This window comes from Asterias rubens, chromosome 6 (assembly GCF_902459465.1).
Source record: "Asterias rubens chromosome 6, eAstRub1.3, whole genome shotgun sequence".
In the NCBI taxonomy this organism is placed as follows: domain Eukaryota; kingdom Metazoa; phylum Echinodermata; class Asteroidea; order Forcipulatida; family Asteriidae; genus Asterias; species Asterias rubens.
Window position 1 is genome coordinate 16515990 of NC_047067.1, and position 24295 is coordinate 16540284.

Below are 24295 nucleotides of genomic sequence, written 5' to 3' on the forward strand. Positions count from 1 at the left end.
TTGTTGTTGTTGTAGTGAGTTGTGAAATAAACTATAGTTTGATTTCGTTGATAAAATAATGAGTAGCGTAAAGAAACTGGGGAGGGCTTCGGATGTCACTACTGGGGTTACGTCCGTTTCCCCGGGACAATCGGAGCTCTCGGGGGGCTGCGCCGGCGACACTCCATCGCCCGGCTTGCAGTCCTCCAGCCGGCCTACGCAGCCTCTGTCGGCTGCGTTGGCCGGAAGACCCACCGATCAAAGAGAGGTTGCTTACCGCTCCCCCTCCTTGGTCAGTGTGTGTGGGTCGACCCAGTCGAAGGTCAAGCGCCCGACAAGGCCAAGAAAACCGGTGCCGGGGCAGCGACCAAGAGAGGAAGGGCGAAAGGTGGCTCTGGTCCAGAGCGCACCGCCCACTCTCCCAGCACCGCCTCGGGGTCTCTGAAGCCGGAGGGCATCCCCCCTCCGCACGGCTCAGAATACCCGGCCCGCACCGACACCGTGGATTCCCCCATGACGGTTGGTGACGGCCTTTTGCGAGGTTTGAAGACCCACAAGGCACCCGCCCACGCCATAGGCTGTGGGGCGCTGGCCATGGGGAGAAGGATTATGGGTGCGGAGTCTGGTACCTGGGACTCCCCCGGGATACCCCACTCACAGGGCCCGCCCTCGTCTTCAGGTTTCACCCGTTGCTCGGGCATCCCTGTCACTCAGGTTTCCTCAGAGAGAGCCTCGGATTCGTCCCGTGAGCGGGTACCGAATAAGCGGCAGAAGACCAGAAAAGACCGTCATCTGCGGTCGTCTGACGACTCCTCACCTGACGGCCATAGGAAACATCATCGGGGTAGCGAGCCGCTATCCCGAGACGAATTCCTCACGGCTTTCCAGACCTTAGCGGCCTCAATATCCGGCCGCCACGAGGTTCAGGAATTTTCCCAGTTTGCGGGACCGTACACCCAGCCCGACGCGCCAGGATCGAGGCGGCGTACCGTGCACGGTCAGCCGGCCACCAGCCTCCCCTCCCAGCCACCGTCCCACGGTCACCACGCAGGAGATTGCATGGGGTGTGATGGATCAAGGTGATGTGCGGTCACGCATGGGTGCACGCCAACAATCCCAGACGGGGATTAGCATACACCCCTCGCGATCCTTTGTATCCGATCGGGATGCAGAACACCATGATTTGTTAGGCACAGCCCTACCTTTGGGTGAACAATCAGTGAGTGTATCCGACCCCCCCCCCCCCCCCCCCCCGTGTCCGGCGACTCGTCCCCGGAAGAGGACGAGTTGGCCAAGGCAGTTCAACGGCTTTCAATTGCCGAAACTGATATGCGCCTTGTCCAAAGGGACATGGCCCGGGTGTTGGATCTCCCCGCCGAGGAAGCGGGGGACACCCCCTCTGAACGGCGGTCTTTTAAGAGGAGGTCTGGCCCCGCTCCGAGGAGTGGGCATATTTTCCTGGCTATGCCACTCGACCGGGTATGCACTGACCGCATCGAGGGCATTATGTCGGCATCCTCTTGGACGGCCTACCCCAAGCGGGCGGATTTATATTACCGATTTTCCCCCGGGGACTTCGATAAATATTTTTCGACCCCGGCCCTACCGGACTCCGCGGCAGACAAGTTGACCGCAGACAGGGGGTCAACCTCTTCCAAACTTCCCTTCGCTGACAAAGCGCGGGGGAAGATGGAGGAAGTAGCCAGGAAGATAGACTCAGCATCGCGCTTTGGCATGTGCACATTGTCTTTTTTGCTTCTCTTGTCCGAGTACCTCACGCTTACCGGCGATGAGGACTCGGCGATCTCAGCGGACATGATGGTGGCGGCCCTCCATTGCCTGTATAATGGCCTGCACACTGTCCTAGATCAATTTACGAGAGTATCCACCCTAGCAACATCTGCCCGTAGGGCAAACGTCCTAGACGCTCTGTTCCTCCCGTCCGTCGGGGCTCGCAAACGACTTGATGCGCTCCCCCTAGCGGGACGAGACCTGTTTGCAGGGAAATTCCAGGAGTCTATGGAGGCCGAAGCCAGGCGCCTCAAGGCCACAGAGAAAATCAATTTAAGGAAGCCGCGGACCTCCGTACCGGCGGCAAGGAAAGGCAAGCAAGCCGCCTTTGTGATGTCACGTAGGCGCCCACAAAGACCCGCCCGTGGCGGTTTTCGTGGTAACCAAGGACCGCCAAACGCACGCACGCCGGCCTAAGGCCAACAGCGGGCCCAGTCGGGCTGTGGTTTTCGTGCGCCCGCCCCCCGGTATCCCGGGGCGTGGCGGAATTGACTTCCCGGTCTCCAGGCGACCTCCCGCTGACGGACCCGTGGGAGGCCGCCTTCAGGATTTTTTGGGGTCCTGGGCTCAGATCACGTCCGACAGATGGGTCCTCGAGGCGATCGAGTGCGGCTACGCACTCGAGTTCACGAGGACCCCTCCCATCGGACATGCTGGTACGGCCAACGCCCACCCCGTCCGACCCTCTCAAGCGCCGTGCCCTCGAAGGGGACATCAGTTCCCTTCTCCTCAAACGGGCAATACGCGTTGTCCCCGACCAGGGGACACGGCCGGGGTTCATGTCCACTTTCTTCTTAATTCCCAAGAAGAATGGAAACGCATGGAAACGCTGCGGGCAATCCTCGAATCAATCGATACGCCTGCATGGGGGGCGAGCTTGGACCTTCGGGACGCTTACCTCCACGTCCCCATCAGGGCCAAACACCGCAAATTTCTGCGCTTCCTCTACAACGGAACGCTATACGAATTTGTGGTACTCCCCTTCGGACTGTCAACCTCCCCTCGGGTTTTCACCGACGCGTCTCTGTACGGCTGGGGGGCGACCCTCGACCCCCCATCAGATAGCGGGGGTGTGGGGCCCGGAACATCAACGTCCTGGAAATGTTGGCGGTCCGGAATGCCCTCCAGCACTTCCGGGCACAGTTAGTGGGGCAGGCCGTCCTGGTGCACTCCGACAATGCTACAATGGTAGCGTATATCAATTACCAGGGGGGCACCCGGTTGGCCCGGCTGTGTGCACTAGCCTGGGACCTAATCCACTGGTGCATACAGCAGGGGATCGCCCTGTCGGCGGTGTACATCCCGGGGAAAGAGAATGTCACGGCCGACAGAGTGGTCCCTCCGCCCCTGTGTGGCCCAGTCGCTCTTCCTGCTTATCGACCGACCTCACGTGGATCTGTTTGCTTCTCGGACGAACAATCAACTGCCGATCTACTGCGCCAGGGGTCCCGACTATGCGATGGGAGGGGCTGTTGGCATATGCCTACCCGCCCATCTCCCTCATTCCACGGGTGCTGACAAAGATAAAGCAGGATCGTTCCAAAGTTCTCTTGATCGCCCCTTTTTGGTCCCGACAGCCCTGGTTCCCTCGGCTGGTCAGGCTCCTGGTGCACAGGCCGGTGGTTCTCCCACAACGCCCGGACCTCATATACCAGCCCGGGTCCGGAGTGGTTCATCCGATTCTGAGGGACCTGCACCTGACGTGGTGGGTGCTGTCACAAGATCCCTCAGAGCAGCGGGCCTTTCGAGACAGGCTGCGGAAGTTGCCGCCCAGTCCCGAAGCGCCTCGACCCGAAGAGTTTATGACTGCCGACTACGCCATTTCTTTAAATGGTGTACATGTAGGCGACGAGCTATTCATCCCGCCGATACTTCTGTAGAGGAAGTCGGGGATTTCCTCCTAGATCTTTTTGATAGCGGACTGGCAACGGCCACGGTGAAAAATTACCGGTCGGCCATTGCAGCAGTCCACGGAGGATTCGCCGACGGCTCGACAGTCTCGGATAACCGGGCGATTGGGCAGCTGACTAAGGGGATGTTTGTCACCCGTCCCCCTGTGCGCAAACTGGTCCCATCCTGGGACCTCTTTAGCGTGCTGTCGGCACTAACAAAACCCCCGTTCGAACCACTGAGTGGGGCCACGTTGCTCGGTGCCGGGCGGATGGCCAGCGACCGATGGTCCAGTTCATGCCCACGAGGTACGGGGAGTGTCGGCCTCATGGGCTTTCTTCAAAGGGGTCTCCATGAGTGACATAACAAGGGCGGCCTCCTGGAAGAGCCCGTCCACGTTCTCTGACTGCTACCTGAAGGGCGTTCTGCAGGTGGATGGGAGAGCGGGTAGAGCGGTGTTACAGGCGGCCAGCCAAGCTGCAAAGCCAGAACAAGCTCCACCTCGTCAGTCACGTGTTTAGGTGATTTTTTTGCCACGATAATACAGTGATCACCCGTTTGCTCACCCGTGGGACGACACCCCCTGTACGTTTTGGGCATGGACCACTATCGGGCCTAACGGCCGCGAAGCGTTCTGTGATTTTTGAGCGCGCCGGGGTCCTACGCCCCCCTTAAGACATGCAGTAGCACCGCGTATACCCACCACCTTTTCCTCGGTGCGAGTCTATGCAAATTAGTAATTCGACTCTACCGGTAAGTAGAGTGAAGTAGACTCCCCCCCCACAGTAGTGTGGATGGGGTCTACGAACGAATACTTACCGGTAGAGTATCCCTCCCTCCTTCCCCACATACTCGGTCCTTGGGTGCTTACATTTAATAGGGCTCATCGAAAAGAGGACGACTCCGTGACGGGCATGTCGCGGGGCGTTATGGGTAATACGGTGGAGGGCGCTATTGTGTGTGAAAGTCTTAGCATTATTGCCTCGCGGCATAGGGAATATGCAAATTAGTAATTCGACTCTACCGGTAAGTATTCGTTCGTAGACCCCATCCACACTACTGTGGGGGGGGGGGGGGGAATTTTCTTAGCTCCAAAACACACACATTACAACTTTATGACATGTGTTTTACTTTGTATTGATTCTGATACTCAATCGCCAGGAGTTTTAAAACAAATATAAAAGGTCAACATAAGGTCATGGCCATCATTTTCAAAAGATTTAACCCAGGCTCGATTTTGAATGCTTAATGAGTCTAAAACTGAAAAAGTTTCCAAATCGGTTGTGTAGTTCTTGAGATATGGTTCCACTTCCGGTTGACTCGGAAGGTAAAGGTCAAAACGGGGTCAAGGTAACCCAAGCTTGATTTGGAATGCCCAAGGAGTCTATAACAGAAAGAGGTTGAAAATCTGTTGTGTACTTCTTGAACTATGGTCTAACTTCTGGTTAACCTTAAAGTAAAGGTCAACATGGAATTACGCCTACCCAAGGCTAATGTCCAATGCCAAAGGAGTCCATAACTAAAAAAAGTTCAAAAAACGGTTGTGTAGTTCTTGAGAATGTTTCCACTTCCAGTTGACCCGGAAGAGAAGGTCAACATGGGGTCACGGTTTTTCAAAGTTAATCTTTAATGCCTAACAAGTCTATAACTGAAAAAGGTTGAAAATCGGTTGTGTAGTTCCGGTTGACCCGGAAGTATAGGTCAACTGGGTGAAGGTTTTTCAAAGTTTTTTGTTCAATGCCTAAGTAGTCTATAACTGAAAAAAGGTTGAAAATCGGTTATATATTTCTTGACATATGGTCCCACTTCCGGTTGTCCCGGAAGTAGATGTCAACTTGAGGTCACGGTTTATCAAAGTTAATGTTTTATGCCTAAGGAATCTATAGCTGAAAAAAGGTTGAAAATCGGTTATATAGTTCTTGAGATATGGTCCCACTTCTGGTTGTCCCGGAAGTAGAGGTCAACTTGAGGTCACGGTTTTTTAAAGTTAATATTTTATGCCTATTGGAGTCTATAACTAAAACAAGATTGTATAGGAGAAACAAAAGAAATCCCTGCTAAGCAGTCTATTTCGCTTGTTGTATGCACAGAATTCACTGCTTCTGCTCTGCACTGAATCTTTGCTTCCAGAGCAGAGCATGACATTGGGCCCATTCGCACAAGATTTTTCATTAGCAAGTTTCCATCATGATAGGCCTGGGTGACTACTGAAATTTACTACTCGACTAGCAGCACCCCAAACCCAACTACGACACTTGTCGAGATAAAATACGGATTCTCAAGATTTGTGCCGCTATGTGCCGCAAGAGCAATATTAATTATGTTGCGAATAAAAGTAAGAAACACAACTGGTTCGCCAAACAGGTAGTCGGGAAAATTTTTATAGTCAATGTGTGGGCACAATTATAACGGAGTAGAGAAAAACAGTAGTCGCGACTCAAATAATAATTTGTAGTCGCGACTTTAACACTAAAGCACACTAGTCGCCCCGGCCTAGTTTTGCACAAGTAAAATAAAACACGGTTATCCTACGTATGCAAATCAAATTTTTAAGTCACTGTTGTCGCAGTGAAAGTTTCACAGGAGTTGAGCACAATAAGTCAACTGAAGCAAATTTTTTGATGCGAATTGTGAAGCTCAAGAACACATTCCCTGCTAAGCTGTTAAATATGCTTAGCAAAAGCACAATTCCCTGATTGCGTCAGCGCTGCGATTCTTTCCTTTAAAAGCCATTGGCCCAGGACCAAACTAGATATAGCTTTTTAAACACAAACAGCGGTAAACACAGCAAATACCATGCCTCAACTAGTGGCTTAATCCCGCCGAGGCCCGAGGCCTGGTTCTTGATAATTTATCTCGACTTCGTCTCGGTAAAATTATTTTTAAGAACCAGGCCTCGTTGGGTTTAAACCACTAGTTGAAAACCTCTTCACCACACATTGATTCCCTTATTTATAAAGAGCCTTATGCAACGCCTCAAAGCGCTGTACACAATTAAAAAATCAGCAACGTATTAAAATACAAAGAGAAAACACTCAGAAAACTTACAATAAGCAGTAAGCAAAATACATACTAATAACAATTAGTTTGAATTTAAAAAGAGACAATCTAAAAATACAAGAGGGGAGAGGTTACCAGCACGATTCACCCTCGGCCAAGATCCTCAGCATCTTAAGAAAAAAAGAAGAAAAAACTAATTTGAGAAGACAATCTGCTACCAGCCCTCATGAGTGACATTATGAAAGCCAATCCTCAGACTTTTACTTTAAGTGCTTATGGGCATTGTTGTTTTTTGCATTAATCTATTGATACTTTTTAAATACATACTTGGCTGTTGCCCAAACACTCCTTTGTTTTTACTTTTATGTTTTTAGGTGTCAATAATTGTAAAAAGAAAACACCTTGGAAAATGTTATACAACCTTCAACTTTCACACATACATGTAAACACACCATAACAATAACGCCATGAACATTTTCCCAATTTCCGGCTATACCAAGAAATTATCGGAATAACTGTTGATGTGATTATTTCCTTTTGTAACAAGTTGAGTTTAATTTGTGGTCTAGTTTGAGTGATTTTCACATTTTGTTCGTTTGCGTTACCAAATTGAAGCTTTCAGGTGGGAAACATAACATAGATCCACAAAAATATGAAAAATTTGTTTGCTAATGAAGTGAATGTTTGTTACTTGGAAAGTTGTGCACACAAGTTTCTCAACTGTAATAAAAAAATAAAAAAAATAAAGAAAAATAACAATAATAATAATAATAATAGTGGTTTCTTATATAGCGCGCATATCCATCACTCAGTGACGCTCAAGGTGTCATACAGTATTTCCTGTAATGTATGTGAGACTATGTTTGAATAATGAGACCTTAAAGTGTCTTGAGTAACAAACTTGAGGACTAGATGTATGTCACTGGGACTCGAACCCACACTTTGCTGATTGGAAACTCCAGAGTTTCAATTCAGTGCTCTGTATTGTCATCTTAAAGGGAAACAAAGCTACTAAAGTGATTGAAATTTGTAAATACACCAATAGCTTTGTCACGAAACAAGCGAAAGGTCGCCATTATCTGTGTACATGTGCGCTTGGTAAATTGTATATCCAATACTTGTACATGTATTTTTTATCATGAAAAAATTTCCGACCTTTGATCCTTTGATCCACGCTTTAGCTAGAAGATTTTATCAAGTTTAACAGAGCAAAATGTTTGTCACAAAACTTTGATCATCTCGTACATGTAGTTTTTGTTTATGTGTGTTGAATTTTGTTTACAATTTTCAGGTGCCCAGCACGTGAAAGGAATTCTTCTCTTTGGACCACCAGGTGAAAATTTTTTCTCCTCTCTTTACGATCTTTTGATAACAAGGTTAAATATGAACACCTTTTATTTATTTTGGGGGGTATTTGTTTGTGCGCTATTACGGCTAAAACACAAGAAATTATGCCTTCCCACCATACTATCCCCTCTGCCTTCCCTCACCCCTCCCCACTGAAATGTGGGGCGAAGGTTTTTATTCAAAGTCACAGATGTGAAGAAAAAACAAACAGTTTTTAACATGGAAATTACACAAGTAGCGCCACCCCATGCCTGACTCCCATGAACACACCACTGAGTCTACCAGGAAAAGTTATAATGCTACATGAAAAAAACTGCAATTCCTATTCAGTCATGCAAAAGTGGTACATGTATAATAAACCATGAAATTCACTCAGCAAACCCAAACTGATCGCAATATTGATCATAAATTTATCACATCACCCTCAATTTTGTAAGCTCACAAAATGGAAGGCTAATGCGCATCCTAATTTTCATACCCTTCACAAAAGTGAGCAGTTCTCACTCAGGCATGAATTATTTTCAGACTTCTTGGTGTCATATGAAAGTAGAGACCACAAGCTCTAATACATGTAAACCTCCCCCAGAATCGTTTATTTTATTATTTAGCAGCCATTTAAAAAGTGTATAGTTTTTTTTTAGACACCGGAAGATTCACTTGCAGAAATAATTTCTGTGTTTAAATTTATTCAGCATTTAGAGACCACATTTTGTTCTCATTTATTTTTCTAGGCACTGGAAAAACATTGATGGCAAGAACAATCGGCAGGATGTTGAATTCAAGGGAACCACAGATTGTCAATGGTCCTGAAATTCTCAACAAGTTTGTTGGTGAATCTGAGGCAAATATTCGCAAATTGTTTTCTGCTGCAGAAGATGAACAAAAAAAGGCAAGTTTTTTTTTCTCCTTCACATTGCTTAATAAATACTTATAATGACTTTTTGTAATTTGCTTTTCTTTTAGCTCATTAAACTGTAAAATATATTTTGAAATGCAAGTGAATTTGTTTTTTCTTCAGAGGTCCATGGATCAAAAAAAGTAATTGTTACTCACAGTTGTGAAGACATTGTATAATTTACAAATTTTAGTGACAACTCTACATGATCTGTAATAAAATCTGTTACCTGCCTCATCTAGCATTTAAAGTGTGCCAGGTGGGTTTGAGGTGCCAAAAATGCTCACTGAACTCAATGTGTAACACAAAGTTTGATTGGCTGTTTCTTACAAACATTCCGATTGTTAGATATGTGTGGGTTTTTTCTTTTCGACGGACTTTAGGAGAACCATGGAGGAAGGAAGAGAAGGAGCTCGAACGAAAGGACTTCAAAAGTCCAACTCGTGGTACCGCGGTCGTTTAACGACACCTCATAATTACCCACATACCTTAATAATAATAATAATAATAAGACTTGTAAATGCGCACATATCCACCCTGCTGGGTGTTCAAGGCGCAGTAAAACCAAAAACAAAACAAAAACAAAACACAACACAAAGAAAAACAGACACAACAAAATTAGTCATTGAAAACCTGTGACATAAGATAAGTTTTGAGAAGAGACTTGAATTTTGCAGTACAAAGACAAGATCGAAGATTAAGTGGTAGAGAGTTCCAGATGCGTGGCGCGGCTGAAGAAAAAGACCTGTCACCCCATGAGTGTCGAGACTTGGGTTCAATGAGGAGAAGCATAGAACTTGATCGAAGATTCCTTGATGGAGTGTAAACTTGAAGCAGTTCAGAAATATAGTGGGGAGCCTTGCCATTAAGAGCTTTGTGGACAATGAGCATCAGCTTGAAGATGATTCGTTGAGAGATAGGGAGCCAGTGTAGTTGTTTCAGAATGGGGGTGATAGAACACGATTTTCTAGACAGTGTCACAATGCGGGCAGCAGTATTTTGGAGCCGTTGAAGTCTGGAAATCTGGTTGTTAGGAAGACTGTAGAGAAGAGCATTGCCGTTGTCAAGACGAGAAGTAACAAATGCGTGAATGACCTTTTCAGTGGCACTTTTGTCCAAGTACTTGCGAATCTTACCTATATTCCTGATGTGATATGATGATAAACGAACAATGTTGTTGATGTGTGGCTGAAGTGTCATTGATGAATCAAAAATAACCCCTAAGTTCCGAGCTTTCAGCGAGGGAGCTATCCGAGCATCACCGATGGAGATGTATGGCACTGAAACCTTAGTTAACTGTTGACGTGACCCAAATAGAAGGAACTCTGTCTTATCATCATTTAACTTCAGGAAGTTTTGTTGTGTCCAACGTCGAATCTCTTGGATGCATTTCTCAAGTCTTGCAATAGATGCATTGGCGTTTTCTTGAGAAGATTTAAACGTGATGTATAGCTGAGTGTCGTCTGCGTACACATGGTAATTCAGATTAAATTTCAGGATGATGTCACGAATCGGTAAAGTGTATAGCGTAAACCACTGCGGGCCGAGTACCGACCCCTGTGGCACAGAGTAGTTCAAAACAACAGGGTCGGATATCGCGGTGCCAATACATACATGCTGAGTTCTATTGTAGAGATACGATTTGCACCATGCTAGGGCTGTTTCCTCTATGCCAAGGTGATTCTGGAGCCGAGAGAGAAGGATGTTGTGATCGACAGTGTCAAAAGCAGCACTAAAGTCTAGCAGGACTAGTGCTGTAAGGTTACCATTGTCCATTGCAGAGAGAATATCGTTGCTCACACGGACTAGTGCAGCCTCGGTCCCATGGAAAGGCTTGTATGCTGACTGGAACACGTCGGACAGGTTGAAAGTATGAATGTGATCAGAAATACGTGATGAAACTACTCGTTCGATGACTTTTCCAAGATATTTTAAGTTTGCAACCGGTCTGTAGTTTTTGAATATCTCCTTGTCCAGGTTTGGTTTCTTGATGAGCGGCCTGATGTAGGAAACTTTGAGGCTATCGGGGAAACAACCGGAACTGAGGGATTCGTTTACAAGCTTAGTGATGTAGGGTACAAAAATATCGATGTTTTGCTTTATCATGGATGTTGACACTGGATCCAGCTCACAGGATTTTGAAGGAGATTTCATAATAACCCTTTGAATCTCAGCAACAGTCGCAGGCTCAAACACAGATAGTCTACACTCTGGTTGAAGTTGTGGCAATGTCTGCGACACGTTGTAAGGGACTGATGAAAATGATGAGCGGATGTCTGAAATCTTGGTGACAAAGAATTTCTGGAACTCATTTGCTAAGTCCTGGTCATTGTAAGTGGATGGAAGGACAGGGGTTTTGGGTTTGAGCAACAACTTACCAATTATCTTGAAAAGCTTCTTTTGATCTCCTGAAGATTCTTGTACTTGAGATGAATAATGGATGATCTTTGCCTGGTTGATCAAATTCCTAACTACTTTACATTGGTTGCGATATTCTTGTCGTTGAATCGCCAATTTGCCATTTTTCCGCCACTTCCGCTCCAGTTGACGACAGATCTTTCTCGCTGTACGAATATCATCATTGAACCAGGAGACTTCAGTTCGGACCTTGACTGATCTCGTTTTCCAAGGTGCGTATTTATCCAAGATGTCACTGACTGTACTCTCATATTGGCTGACATAGGAATCCAAGCAGTCGTGATCAACTTCTAGATTTTCTAAATGGGAGCCTATGTCACGGAACACTTCGGTAGGATTCACATGTTTCCATTGTCGGCTCTTTATAGTAACGGTTGGGACTTTGGGCTTGCACAGACTCAAGTTACACATGACTGCATAATGGTCTGATAATCCAGGTAGAATAACAAAGTTTGAGACAATTGGTGGGGAGATTTCACGAGTTATGACAAGGTCTAGGCAATGACCGAGACGATGAGTCGGCTCCATCATTGGTAAAGGATATGGGCTAATGAGGGCTCTGTGGTACATATTTATGTACATGAACAAACTTAGCAATTGAAAACTTAGGGACCAATGTGATTGCAAGATTAGCAGGTAAGAATTATGGTGTGGACCATGCCAATAAAACCTTAAGGGCACTTGAGTCCTACTGGTCACAGTGGAAGAGCAACAAGTTAGTTTGACAGATACATTCAAAAACAATCTGTTATGCTCACCGTTAAAGGCGGTTGAATTTGCACCTCTCTCGAAATATGCAATTTTTCCTTCATCACCATCCTGAGTCATTTCGGATTTTACTACCAGTATACATTACTTGACATAGTGACACTGCTAGACCATTCTGATGCAATAGTTCAATAGCTCAGTTTGCTGCTGAAACTTTTGAATTATTTCTCACATTTCTCCTGTGCTGTAGCATTATGAGATGTTGACATTTTGGACTGGCCATTGTCAGAATTAGGCTCATTCTAATACATGGTGTTTATTTTATAGGGGCAGATCTACATGTACATGTACATTGTACTAATGAATGTGTGTTTTATTTTACATGGGTAGATTTACTAATGGATATTTGTTTTTCTCCCCAAAGGTTATGAACTCTTGTTATTATGCTAGTTTGGTAACTTTGTTCATGAATGGAAGTGCAGGGCCAGTGCCTTCACTTTAGTGGTCACACAGGTTGGTAGGTGTACATGTAGTTGTGCAGTGAAGGATTGAGCTAATTTGCACGAGGTTGTGGAACGCAAGATTTTATGAATTTTATTTGAAGCCATTTAATTGACTCTGGAATGGATCATGTGTTACTATATTATATATGTAAGATGCAAAAAGCTAAGCGTTTTAAAACTCAGAACAGAATTGTTGTTCGAGTGCATTTTTGTTAGTGTTTAAAATAGTGAGTATAGTCTAAGGAGACTCACCTTTAGGTTAAAATATTTTCTGGGATGTGACGTCACAAGAGTTAAGGGAACCCTAATCAAACTTACCTTAATGTATGCGAATTCAATATTCTTGACTTCAGCATAATTTTTTTGTTTGATGGGATCAAGATGAACTACATGTAAGCAGTTGCTACATTTGTATTGAGCTCATTTATTAATTTCAGTAGATCATGAGATAAAAAGATTGTACAGAAGCAACAAATTTGGCATTTTCCCCAGCAATTGCAAATAAATGTAAAGAAACTGTAAATACATGTACATGTACAATCGTTTTGTCAAAGAGACTATCCGCCTACAGAGTATAGCAAATGTGTTTCATGTTACAGTCCACCCAGGTTGACTGTGACAGTCATCTTAATCCCAATTCACTTAACCGAGTACACAAAAGGGTGATTAAGCTCAGTGCATTCATCAGCCACTCTCCCTTGATAATCAGCACAATGGAGCTTTTTCATTTGCTTCTGATCAGTCTTTTCAATGGGATTTGTACAGCAAATAATGAACTCCAATGCACAGCACTGCCTACATATATGTATAATACATGCACTCAATACAGGCTAAGCAGCAGCCATTTTATTTAACTATACGGTACTCTGGATCCAGGCTGTGCCTCTACAGCAATGCCAGCTGTGTTGAAACTTTCCTGATTCAACTTCTAATTGCCGGGGACATCAACCCTAACCCTGGACCTGACACTTGCCTCCAGCCAATGGAACCTCATGTAGTGCATTCTCTGCCTCGTAATTAACCTCTGCGCAGGAGAAACTAACTTCTTGGCCTTAATTCAAAGCAGCATCGCTTATCTCATTCACCATGGTCTCACATCAGATTACTAGGAATAGACCGGCAGCTGCCAACCAAGAGGTGGTCCAAGGGAGGGCTCAATAAGGACACACCATCGGCATTGGGTTAACTAAGGCACCATCCCAACATGCTCCCCGACTACAAGATAATCCACTCTGCGAGACATATCAGGAGAGGTGGTGAAATCCTCATATGTCTAATTCAAACTACTTTACACTCCAGCTTCCCTATCCGCCTTATACATGTTGGCCAGAACTGATGTCAAAGAAACTCTCAACTGTTCCTACAATCTTTGAAGAATTTTCATCACTTCTTGAAGATGTGTTCTCTCATCCACGATATGTACAGTGTTCCTCCCATTGGATTGAGCTAACTCACGCCTCAAGGCCATTTCACTCCTCTGCACTGACATTTTTAGTGATAAGTTTAAGAGCTGAAAGAAGATAAAGCCAAGCGCATTGAAGCTACTGAAAAAAATAAACTTCCTAAGGATCCAAAGGTGTCCGGGCTTGTGAAACTTCGGAACAAAACCAATGCTTTATTTGGTCAACACTTCCCCCGTAAACCTCTGAAGCCCTTTCATTTTCAATCCAAGATCCACGCGAGTACTCACTCAGTCCAGTCTTCCACGTACAAGGGAATTCAGCTGGCCAGCAACCAACACCTTTGGTCTTTGGGCAGGTGGCGCAAGATCCTCCTTTGCCCCCAAAGGTAGATGGGAATATGGCGGGGGGTTTGGGTGGAAATGACTCTTTCGTAGCTGCGCCGACTCCCATTCTAGGCCCCATCAGGGGTCAGCTAAGGTTCTTTGCTGAGACCTGGTTTCTTTTCTGTTTCAACAGGTGGTTGCTTACATTTGTAAACATTACTGAACAATGGCTAATCTATAAAATTTGTATGCACCCCTCCATCTGACGTACATTACATTAGTAAGCATTAGTGAACAATGGCTAATCAATAGAGTTTTTAGGCACCCCTCCATCGGACATTCATGTAAACCCCCGTCTTGCTCCATTGGGCTGGTCCTCAAGGAGATCCAAAAGAATACATGTACCTGAACGACTTGAACCAATTCTACTGGCGGTTTGATAACAATATAGCCCTCTCTATGACCTAACTAAAGATCAACTGTTTGCTACATGTACGTTTGCTTCAAACATTAATGATAACAATAGAACTCTGCTGACAACTGCCCAAGTTGAAAAGTCCTTCAAATATATCAAACCCAACAAAGCTGCAGGACCAGACGAGATCTCTGGAATGATCCTTTAAACCTGCTGTAAAGAACTGGCTGAAATCTTCATACAACTTTTCCAATGGTACCTTGACTGCCATATCGTCCCAAGGATTTGGAAAGCATCAACCATCACTCCTGTCCCGAAGAAGTCAAAGCCAAAGGACTTTAATGACTTTAGACCAATTGCCCTCACAGCCACCATGATGAAATGTTTCGAACATATTATTAAAGATGTACTTTTAGATGAAACTAATAACTTGTTGGACCCTTTTCAGTTTGCCTACCGGGCAAACTGTGGTGTATCGGATGCCTTTGGTACATTATTGCATAATACTTACGAACATCTTGACAAACCTAATGTATGTGCGTACTTTATTCATTGATTTTTTATTGGCTTTCAACACAATTAAACCGCATATTCTTCTAAGTAAATTGCTTAATATGAATATTAACTCACATCTTGTCCTCTGGATTGCTGATTTTTTTAATTTTAGGCCACAAAGGGTACGATTTGCCAACACATTTTCTGACATCACTCACATTAGCACAGGTGTTCCTCAAGGTTGTGTTTTGTCACCATTGCTATTTTCTATGTATACCAGTGACTTCCAGTTAGATAATAATCAGTGTGTTCTGACCAAATATGCAGACGACACAGCCCTAACAGGGCTCATTACAAATAATGATGAGGTTGGGTACAGAAATGAAATAACTAAATTTCTTATTTGGTGTGAAAACAACATGTATCTAGTTCTGAATGTCAAAAAAACTAAAGAAATTGTAAACAAACTAAAGACATTATCCAAAACCACTCAGGCAGCTATGCTTAAAGACCAACCGGTTTAAGGATTCCTTTATCCCTAGTGCAATTAAGCTTTTTAACAGTAGATGGTCGAGATAATTTGGTTCATGCTTATATTTTGTACTTTTTACATTCTCCCCATGTCTTTTTATCATTATCTGTAAGTTGTAAGTTTATTCTTGTTTTCTATTGTTGCTATGCCTTTCTTGTATGTATTGTATAGTCTCCTTTACACAGGGAAGACAAATTTCATGTTTTTATCATGACAATAAATGTTTTTAATCTTTAATCTTAAAGTTTGGCTAAGCATCCCGTTTTGGAGTTGGAATTCCTTTCAGAAGTCAATGGGTCTGACTACTCAGTCTTTAACCAGTATGGTTGAAATCATACCACAATGCTGTTCACACATGAGACCTGTACAGATTCACCTATTGGCATTCTACAAACCAAAGCTTCACATATTATCCTTACAAGTACCTGTACATCCCCTTGTTCGCAGTTATATTCTGTGGTGGTGCACCCATCAGAATCTGAACCCCGGGTTACAGTTTCGCCTCCCTCGACTAACTCTAACTCTCAAAACAGATGCCTCAAACAAAGATTCGGGAGCTTACATGGGGGAAGACTCGGGAGCTTACATGGGGGAAGACTCGGGAGCTTACATGGGGGAAGACTCGGGAGCTTACATGGGGGAAGACTCGGTAGCTTACATGGGGGAAGACTAGGTAGCTTACATGGGGGAAGACTCGGTAGCTTACATGGGGGAAGACTCGGGAGCTTACATGGGGGAAGACTCGGTAGCTTACATGGGGGAAGACTCGGTAGCTTACATGGGGGAAGACTCGGGAGCTTACATGGGGGAAGACTCGGGAGCTTACATGGGGGAAGACTCGGGAGCTTACATGGGGGAAGACTCGGTAGCTTACATGGGGGAAGACTCGGTAGCTTACATGGGGGAAGACTCGGGAGCTTACATGGGGGAAGACTCGGGAGCTTACATGGGGGAAGACTAGGTAGCTTACATGGGGGAAGACTCGGTAGCTTACATGGGGGAAGACTCGGTAGCTTACATGGGGGAAGACTCGGTAGCTTACATGGGGGAAGACTCGGTAGCTTACATGGGGGAAGACTCGGGAGCTTACATGGGGGAAGACTCGGGAGCTTACATGGGGGAAGACTCGGTAGCTTACATGGGGGAAGACTCGGGAGCTTACATGGGGGAAGACTCGGGAGCTTACATGGGGGAAGACTCGGGAGCTTACATGGGGGAAGACTCGGTAGCTTACATGGGGGAAGACTCGGTAGCTTACATGGGGGAAGACTCGGGAGCTTACATGGGGGAAGACTCGGGAGCTTACATGGGGGAAGACTAGGTAGCTTACATGGGGGAAGACTAGGTAGCTTACATGGGGGAAGACTCGGTAGCTTACATGGGGGAAGACTCGGGAGCTTACATGGGGGAAGACTCGGTAGCTTACATGGGGGAAGACTCGGGAGCTTACATGGGGGAAGACTCGGGAGCTTACATGGGGGAAGACTAGGTAGCTTACATGGGGGAAGACTCGGTAGCTTACATGGGGGAAGACTCGGGAGCTTACATGGGGGAAGACTAGGTAGCTTACATGGGGGAAGACTCGGGAGCTTACATGGGGGAAGACTAGGTAGCTTACATGGGGGAAGACTAGGTAGCTTACATGGGGGAAGACTCGGGAGCTTACATGGGGGAAGACTAGGTAGCTTACATGGGGGAAGACTCGGGAGCTTACATGGGGGAAGACTAGGTAGCTTACATGGGGGAAGACTCGGTAGCTTACATGGGGGAAGACTCGGGAGCTTACATGGGGGAAGACTAGGTAGCTTACATGGGGGAAGACTCGGTAGCTTACATGGGGGAAGACTCGGGAGCTTACATGGGGGAAGACTCGGGAGCTTACATGGGGGAAGACTCGGTAGCTTACATGGGGGAAGACTCGGTAGCTTACATGGGGGAAGACTCGGGAGCTTACATGGGGGAAGACTAGGTAGCTTACATGGGGGAAGACTCGGGAGCTTACATGGGGGAAGACTAGGTAGCTTACATGGGGGAAGACTAGGTAGCTTACATGGGGGAAGACTCGGTAGCTTACATGGGGGAAGACTCGGGAGCTTACATGGGGGAAGACTCGGGAGCTTACATGGGGGAAGACTCGGTAGCTTACATGGGGGAAGACTCGGTAGCTTACATGGGGGAAGACTCGGGAGCTTACATGGGGGAAGACTCGGGAGCTTACATGGGGGAAGACTCGGGAGCTTACATGGGGGAAGACTAGGTAGCTTACATGGGGGAAGACTAGGTAGCTTACATGGGGGAAGACTCGGTAGCTTACATGGGGGAAGACTAGGTAGCTTACATGGGGGAAGACTCGGGAGCTTACATGGGGGAAGACTAGGTAGCTTACATGGGGGAAGACTCGGGAGCTTACATGGGGGAAGACTAGGTAGCTTACATGGGGGAAGACTAGGTAGCTTACATGGGGGAAGACTCGGGAGCTTACATGGGGGAAGACTAGGTAGCTTACATGGGGGAAGACTAGGTAGCTTACATGGGGGAAGACTCGGTAGCTTACATGGGGGAAGACTAGGTAGCTTACATGGGGGAAGACTCGGTAGCTTACATGGGGGAAGACTCGGGAGCTTACATGGGGGAAGACTCGGTAGCTTACATGGGGGAAGACTCGGTAGCTTACATGGGGGAAGACTCGGGAGCTTACATGGGGGAAGACTCGGTAGCTTACATGGGGGAAGACTCGGGAGCTTACATGGGGGAAGACTCGGTAGCTTACATGGGGGAAGACTAGGTAGCTTACATGGGGGAAGACTCGGTAGCTTACATGGGGGAAGACTCGGGAGCTTACATGGGGGAAGACTAGGTAGCTTACATGGGGGAAGACTAGGTAGCTTACATGGGGGAAGACTCGGGAGCTTACATGGGGGAAGACTCGGGAGCTTACATGGGGGAAGACTAGGTAGCTTACATGGGGGAAGACTCGGGAGCTTACATGGGGGAAGACTAGGTAGCTTACATGGGGGAAGACTAGGTAGCTTACATGGGGGAAGACTCGGGAGCTTACATGGGGGAAGACTAGGTAGCTTACATGGGGGAAGACTAGGTAGCTTACATGGGGGAAGACTCGGTAGCTTACATGGGGGAAGACTAGGTAGCTTACATGGGGGAAGACTCGGGAGCTTACATGGGGGAAGACTCGGTAGCTTACATGGGGGAAGACTCGGTAGCTTACATGGGGGAAGACTCGGTAGCTTACATGGGGGAAGACTCGGGAGCTTACATGGGGGAAGACTCGGTAGCTTACATGGGGGAAGACTCGGGAGCTTACATGGGGGAAGACTCGGTAGCTTACATGGGGGAAGACTAGGTAGCTTACATGGGGGAAGACTCGGTAGCTTACATGGGGGAAGACTCGGGAGCTTACATGGGGGAAGACTAGGTAGCTTACATGGGGGAAGACTAGGTAGCTTACATGGGGGAAGACTCGGGAGCTTACATGGGGGAAGACTAGGTAGCTTACATGGGGGAAGACTCGGTAGCTTACATGGGGGAAGACTCGGGAGCTTACATGGGGGAAGACTCGGTAGCTTACATGGGGGAAGACTCGGGAGCTTACATGGGGGAAGACTCGGGAGCTTACATGGGGGAAGACTCGGGAGCTTACATGGGGGAAGACTCGGGAGCTTACATGGGGGAAGACTCGGGAGCTTACATGGGGGAAGACTCGGGAGCTTACATGGGGGAAGACTCGGTAGCTTACATGGGGGAAGACTCGGGAGCTTACATGGGGGAAGACTCGGGAGCTTACATGGGGGAAGACTCGGGAGCTTACATGGGGGAAGACTAGGTAGCTTACATGGGGGAAGACTCGGGAGCTTACATGGGGGAAGACTAGGTAGCTTACATGGGGGAAGACTCGGGAGCTTACATGGGGGAAGACTAGGTAGCTTACATGGGGGAAGACTAGGTAGCTTACATGGGGGAAGACTCGGTAGCTTACATGGGGGAAGACTAGGTAGCTTACATGGGGGAAGACTCGGGAGCTTACATGGGGGAAGACTCGGTAGCTTACATGGGGGAAGACTCGGTAGCTTACATGGGGGAAGACTCGGTAGCTTACATGGGGGAAGACTCGGGAGCTTACATGGGGGAAGACTCGGTAGCTTACATGGGGGAAGACTCGGGAGCTTACATGGGGGAAGACTCGGTAGCTTACATGGGGGAAGACTAGGTAGCTTACATGGGGGAAGACTCGGTAGCTTACATGGGGGAAGACTCGGGAGCTTACATGGGGGAAGACTAGGTAGCTTACATGGGGGAAGACTAGGTAGCTTACATGGGGGAAGACTCGGGAGCTTACATGGGGGAAGACTAGGTAGCTTACATGGGGGAAGACTCGGTAGCTTACATGGGGGAAGACTCGGGAGCTTACATGGGGGAAGACTCGGTAGCTTACATGGGGGAAGACTCGGGAGCTTACATGGGGGAAGACTCGGGAGCTTACATGGGGGAAGACTCGGGAGCTTACATGGGGGAAGACTCGGGAGCTTACATGGGGGAAGACTCGGGAGCTTACATGGGGGAAGACTCGGGAGCTTACATGGGGGAAGACTCGGTAGCTTACATGGGGGAAGACTCGGGAGCTTACATGGGGGAAGACTCGGGAGCTTACATGGGGGAAGACTCGGGAGCTTACATGGGGGAAGACTAGGTAGCTTACATGGGGGAAGACTCGGGAGCTTACATGGGGGAAGACTCGGGAGCTTACATGGGGGAAGACTAGGTAGCAGGTGTCTGGCGCCCATCGGAACATCAATGTCTTGGAACTCCTGGCAGCCTGATTCGCTTGGATAATTTTACAGTTGTGTCATACATAAATGAGCAGGGAGTTACCTTGTCCCCGCAATGTGCCTGTGTTTATGTCCTACATGTACATGTACATGTGTGTTTAACCTATTGTATGGGTTTCCATCTCCAACAGAACACTGGGAGTCAGAATGTCATGGCAGTCAATACGAAAGGAAAACAGACACAACAAAATGAGTCCTTGAAAACCTGTGACATAAGATAAGGTCTGAAAAGAGTTTTGGATTTTGTGGTACAAAGACAAAATCTAAGATTAAGTGGTAGAGCTGTCACCCCATGAGTGTCGAGACTTGGGTTCAATGAGGAGAAGCATAGAACTGGATCAAAGATTCCATGCAATGTGTAAACTTGAAGTCCACTATTTCCGAAATATAGTGGAGAGCCTTGCTGTTAAGTGCTTTGAAGATGATTTGTTGAGAGATACAGGGAGCAAGTGAAGGTATTTCAGAATGGGGGTGATAGAACAGGATTTTCTAAGCAGTGTCACAATGCGAGCTGTGGTGTTTTGGAGGTGTTGAAGACAGGAAATTTGGTTGTTAGGAAAACTGTAGAGAAGAGCATAGCCACTGTAAAGATGCGGGGTAACATATGCATGAAAGACCTTTTCAGTGGTACATCTTTATTGGGGGCACATGTCTGCATACATTTTCCCCCATTCTCCCTCCTTCCCAGGGTGATATCGAATTCATTTGGGGTGTGCTTGAAAGCATTCTGAATCAAATCTTGAAAGATACCGCAATCTAGGACCCTGCATCTATGTACAGAAGAGCCTTTTAGTTAATTTTTGTTCAAATATGTGGGGATGATCAGTTGTTGAGAAAAGACTGATTTGATAATAAGCCTGTAATCATACATACATACATGTACAACACGATTGGAAGGTTTTTGTTTTCAGTCTTCCAGATTTGTGATGCTTTGTTGACAATTGGAACCACACTCTTCAATTTGTAAAATTTGCTTCACAACATCAATCGCATACAAACTTGGATGGAAAGCAAAAATTTGGCATTTGTAGTTAAGATTTTCTTGTTTCTTTGTACTTGCAGTGTGGTGTTAACAGTGGACTCCATATTGTTATTTTTGATGAAATTGACGCTATATGTAAACAACGTGGAACAATGGTAAATACATTTGTCTAAAGTTTGTGACTCTTTTGAGAAAGTTATGGTTTGTTTTTATTTTTATTTTTGTAATTACTGCCAGTAACATTTTCTTCTAACAGAGTTTATGGCACAATGGAAAGTACAGTGGAGTCAACAAAGTGTTTTGGTGTTCAATAAACAATCTGTGACCTTAATCGAACCTACAATGTATACAATGTATAAAATGAATATTTTTAGCAAGTTGTCAGTTGAAGTAAACACCAATTCGGGCATGCAAGTGTTGAGCACTGCGTTCCATTGCTGCGGTGTCTTCAGTGCCTAGGTCATGCACAAAGACACCACAGTTGTTAAGTTTTGTCAATAGAGGGCGCTACCAATTTTGTTTAGTCGGATTGATCTAGACTACTTTATAAAAATTGAAACTGGTTATTGAAATGTCCTTTTTAAGAAAACAGAAAAGCAACAAAGAATTACACATTCTTTTTGTGTTTAACAACTCACACCTCTTACTTTCTTGCCTAAGCATGGAGATTGACCTTTCGGCAGTCATTAGTGTACATGTAGCTAGTACATGTAGTTCTTAGGGATAAGCTTTACTAATAAATTAATACAGCTGACCACACTGTTTTCACACAATCTACATTGGATGTATTTTTCTCAGTTCGGAGCCTCAAGCTTGGAAAAGTAATAGATCATTCCCCTAATTCCTTAAGTGTAAAAGAATTCCTGTTTGCCAGTGGAAAAGCCTTATCATGACATCAAACCTTTGCAAATAACTTTGTATGTTTGTTCATATGTATTGTTTAGAGTGGAAGTACAGGAGTCCATGATACTGTTGTTAACCAGCTGCTTGCCAAAATTGATGGAGTTGAACAGCTGAACAACATTCTCGTAATTGGTAAATTTCTACTAAAGCTTTATTTTAAGAGCAATTACATGTTTTTGTTAATTTGTGTTTAGCCTTTGAGATTAGCACTGTATACTTAATACCTTCCTGCGTCAAGTTCAAAGTTACATGAACATAATTGTTTTATATTATCGGTAAATGGTTGTTTTGTTTTAATTTTATGCAGGAATGACCAATAGACGTGATCTTATTGATGAAGCATTGCTGCGACCTGGGCGTTTGGAAGTCCAAATGGAAATTGGTACGACAACAAATTCAATTGAAATTTACACCTTTAATTTGTCATAAATGAAAGTTGGTCTAATCGTCTAGCTATTATGTTTGAGTAAGTTGTCTGACACATTTGTTCATCTCCCTTAATATTTTATAGTGTTTTTTTTATTCCCTTAATATTTCCCTGTCTATGTTTATTTCCCTGTCCCAGGTTTATTTCCTCGTCCCAGGTTTATTTCCTCTTGAGTCCCGTTTTTAATTCCCTTAATATTTCCCCGTCCAGGTTTATTTCCCCGATCCAGGTTTATTTCCTCTTCCCGTTTTTTTTCATTCCCTTAATATTTCCCCGTCCCTTAATATTTCCCCCTCCATGTTTTTTTCCCCGTCCCAGGTTTATTTCCTCCTTCCATTTTTTTATTCCCTTAATATTTCCCCGTTTATGTTTATTTCCCTGTCCCAGCTTTATTTCCTCTTCCTGTTATTTTCTCATTCCCTTAATATTTCCTCGTCCCAGGTTTATTTCTCCATCCCAGGTTTATTTCTCCATCCCAGGTTTATTTCTTCTTCTCGTTTTGTCATTCCCTTAATAATTTTCCCGTCCCTTAATATTTCCCCGTCTTTGTTAATGACCCCGTCCCAGGTTTATTTCTGCTTCCCATTTTTGTCTCAGTTGATTAATATTTCCCCATCCATGTTCATTTCCCCGTCCCAGGTTTATTTCTTCGACCCATTTTTGTCTCAGTCTATTAATATTTTCCCGTCCCTTAATGTTTCCCCGTCCATGTTCATTTCCCGGTCCCAGGTTTATTTCTTCGACCCATTTTTGTCTCAGTCTATTAATATTTTCCCGTCCCTTAATGTTTCCCCGTCCATGTTCATTTCCCTGTCCCAGGTTTTATTTCTTCTTCCCATTTTTTCTCAGTCGATTAATATCCCCAGGCCCCCAACCCCACCCCAAGGGTTATTTCCCCTTCCCAGTTTTTGTTTTCCCATCCCGGATTGTTTCTATTTATCTACCCAAAATACATCAAAATGCTCCCATGCCAACAACTCCTGGCATCAAAGGTAAAAATCACAAAATTCCCTTAGATGTGCTGCAATTGTAACTCTACTGGGGTTCTTATACAAAATATTACATTTGTTGTAACTTGATACAAAGTATAACAACACTTCGACATTTTTGCTTTGTATGCTGACTGCCCACATTGACCACACTTATTGCTGAGACTCTGCTCTTTGGGACAGGGAAATAAACATGGGACGGGAAAATATAAAGGGATGGTGAAATATTAGTGGGGAAAAAACGGGTAAAAGGAAATAAACCTGGCGGGGAAGAGACGAGGAAATATTACGGGACTGAGAATAAAACGGGATGGGGGAAATAAACCTGGGATGGGGAAATAAACCTGGGACGCGGGGAAATAAACTGGGGACGAGGAAGGAACGGGGAAATATTACGGGACTGAGAAAAAACGGGAAGGGGAAATAAACCTGTGACGGGGAAATAAATCTG

At 45.6% G+C, this 24295-nt stretch overlaps 1 protein-coding gene across 1 annotated transcript in view; it reads left to right on the plus strand.

Annotated features, from left to right (window-relative positions):
* LOC117291391 (vesicle-fusing ATPase-like) overlaps positions 1-24295 on the plus strand; it is a 217455-nt gene that overhangs the window by 101815 nt on the left and 91345 nt on the right. The window contains exons 12-16 of the mRNA XM_033773044.1: positions 7952-7993; positions 8739-8896; positions 21606-21680; positions 22470-22560; positions 22736-22810. Of these exons, the coding sequence (XP_033628935.1) occupies positions 7952-7993; positions 8739-8896; positions 21606-21680; positions 22470-22560; positions 22736-22810 (441 nt within the window). The remainder of the gene's footprint in view (positions 1-7951; positions 7994-8738; positions 8897-21605; positions 21681-22469; positions 22561-22735; positions 22811-24295) is intronic.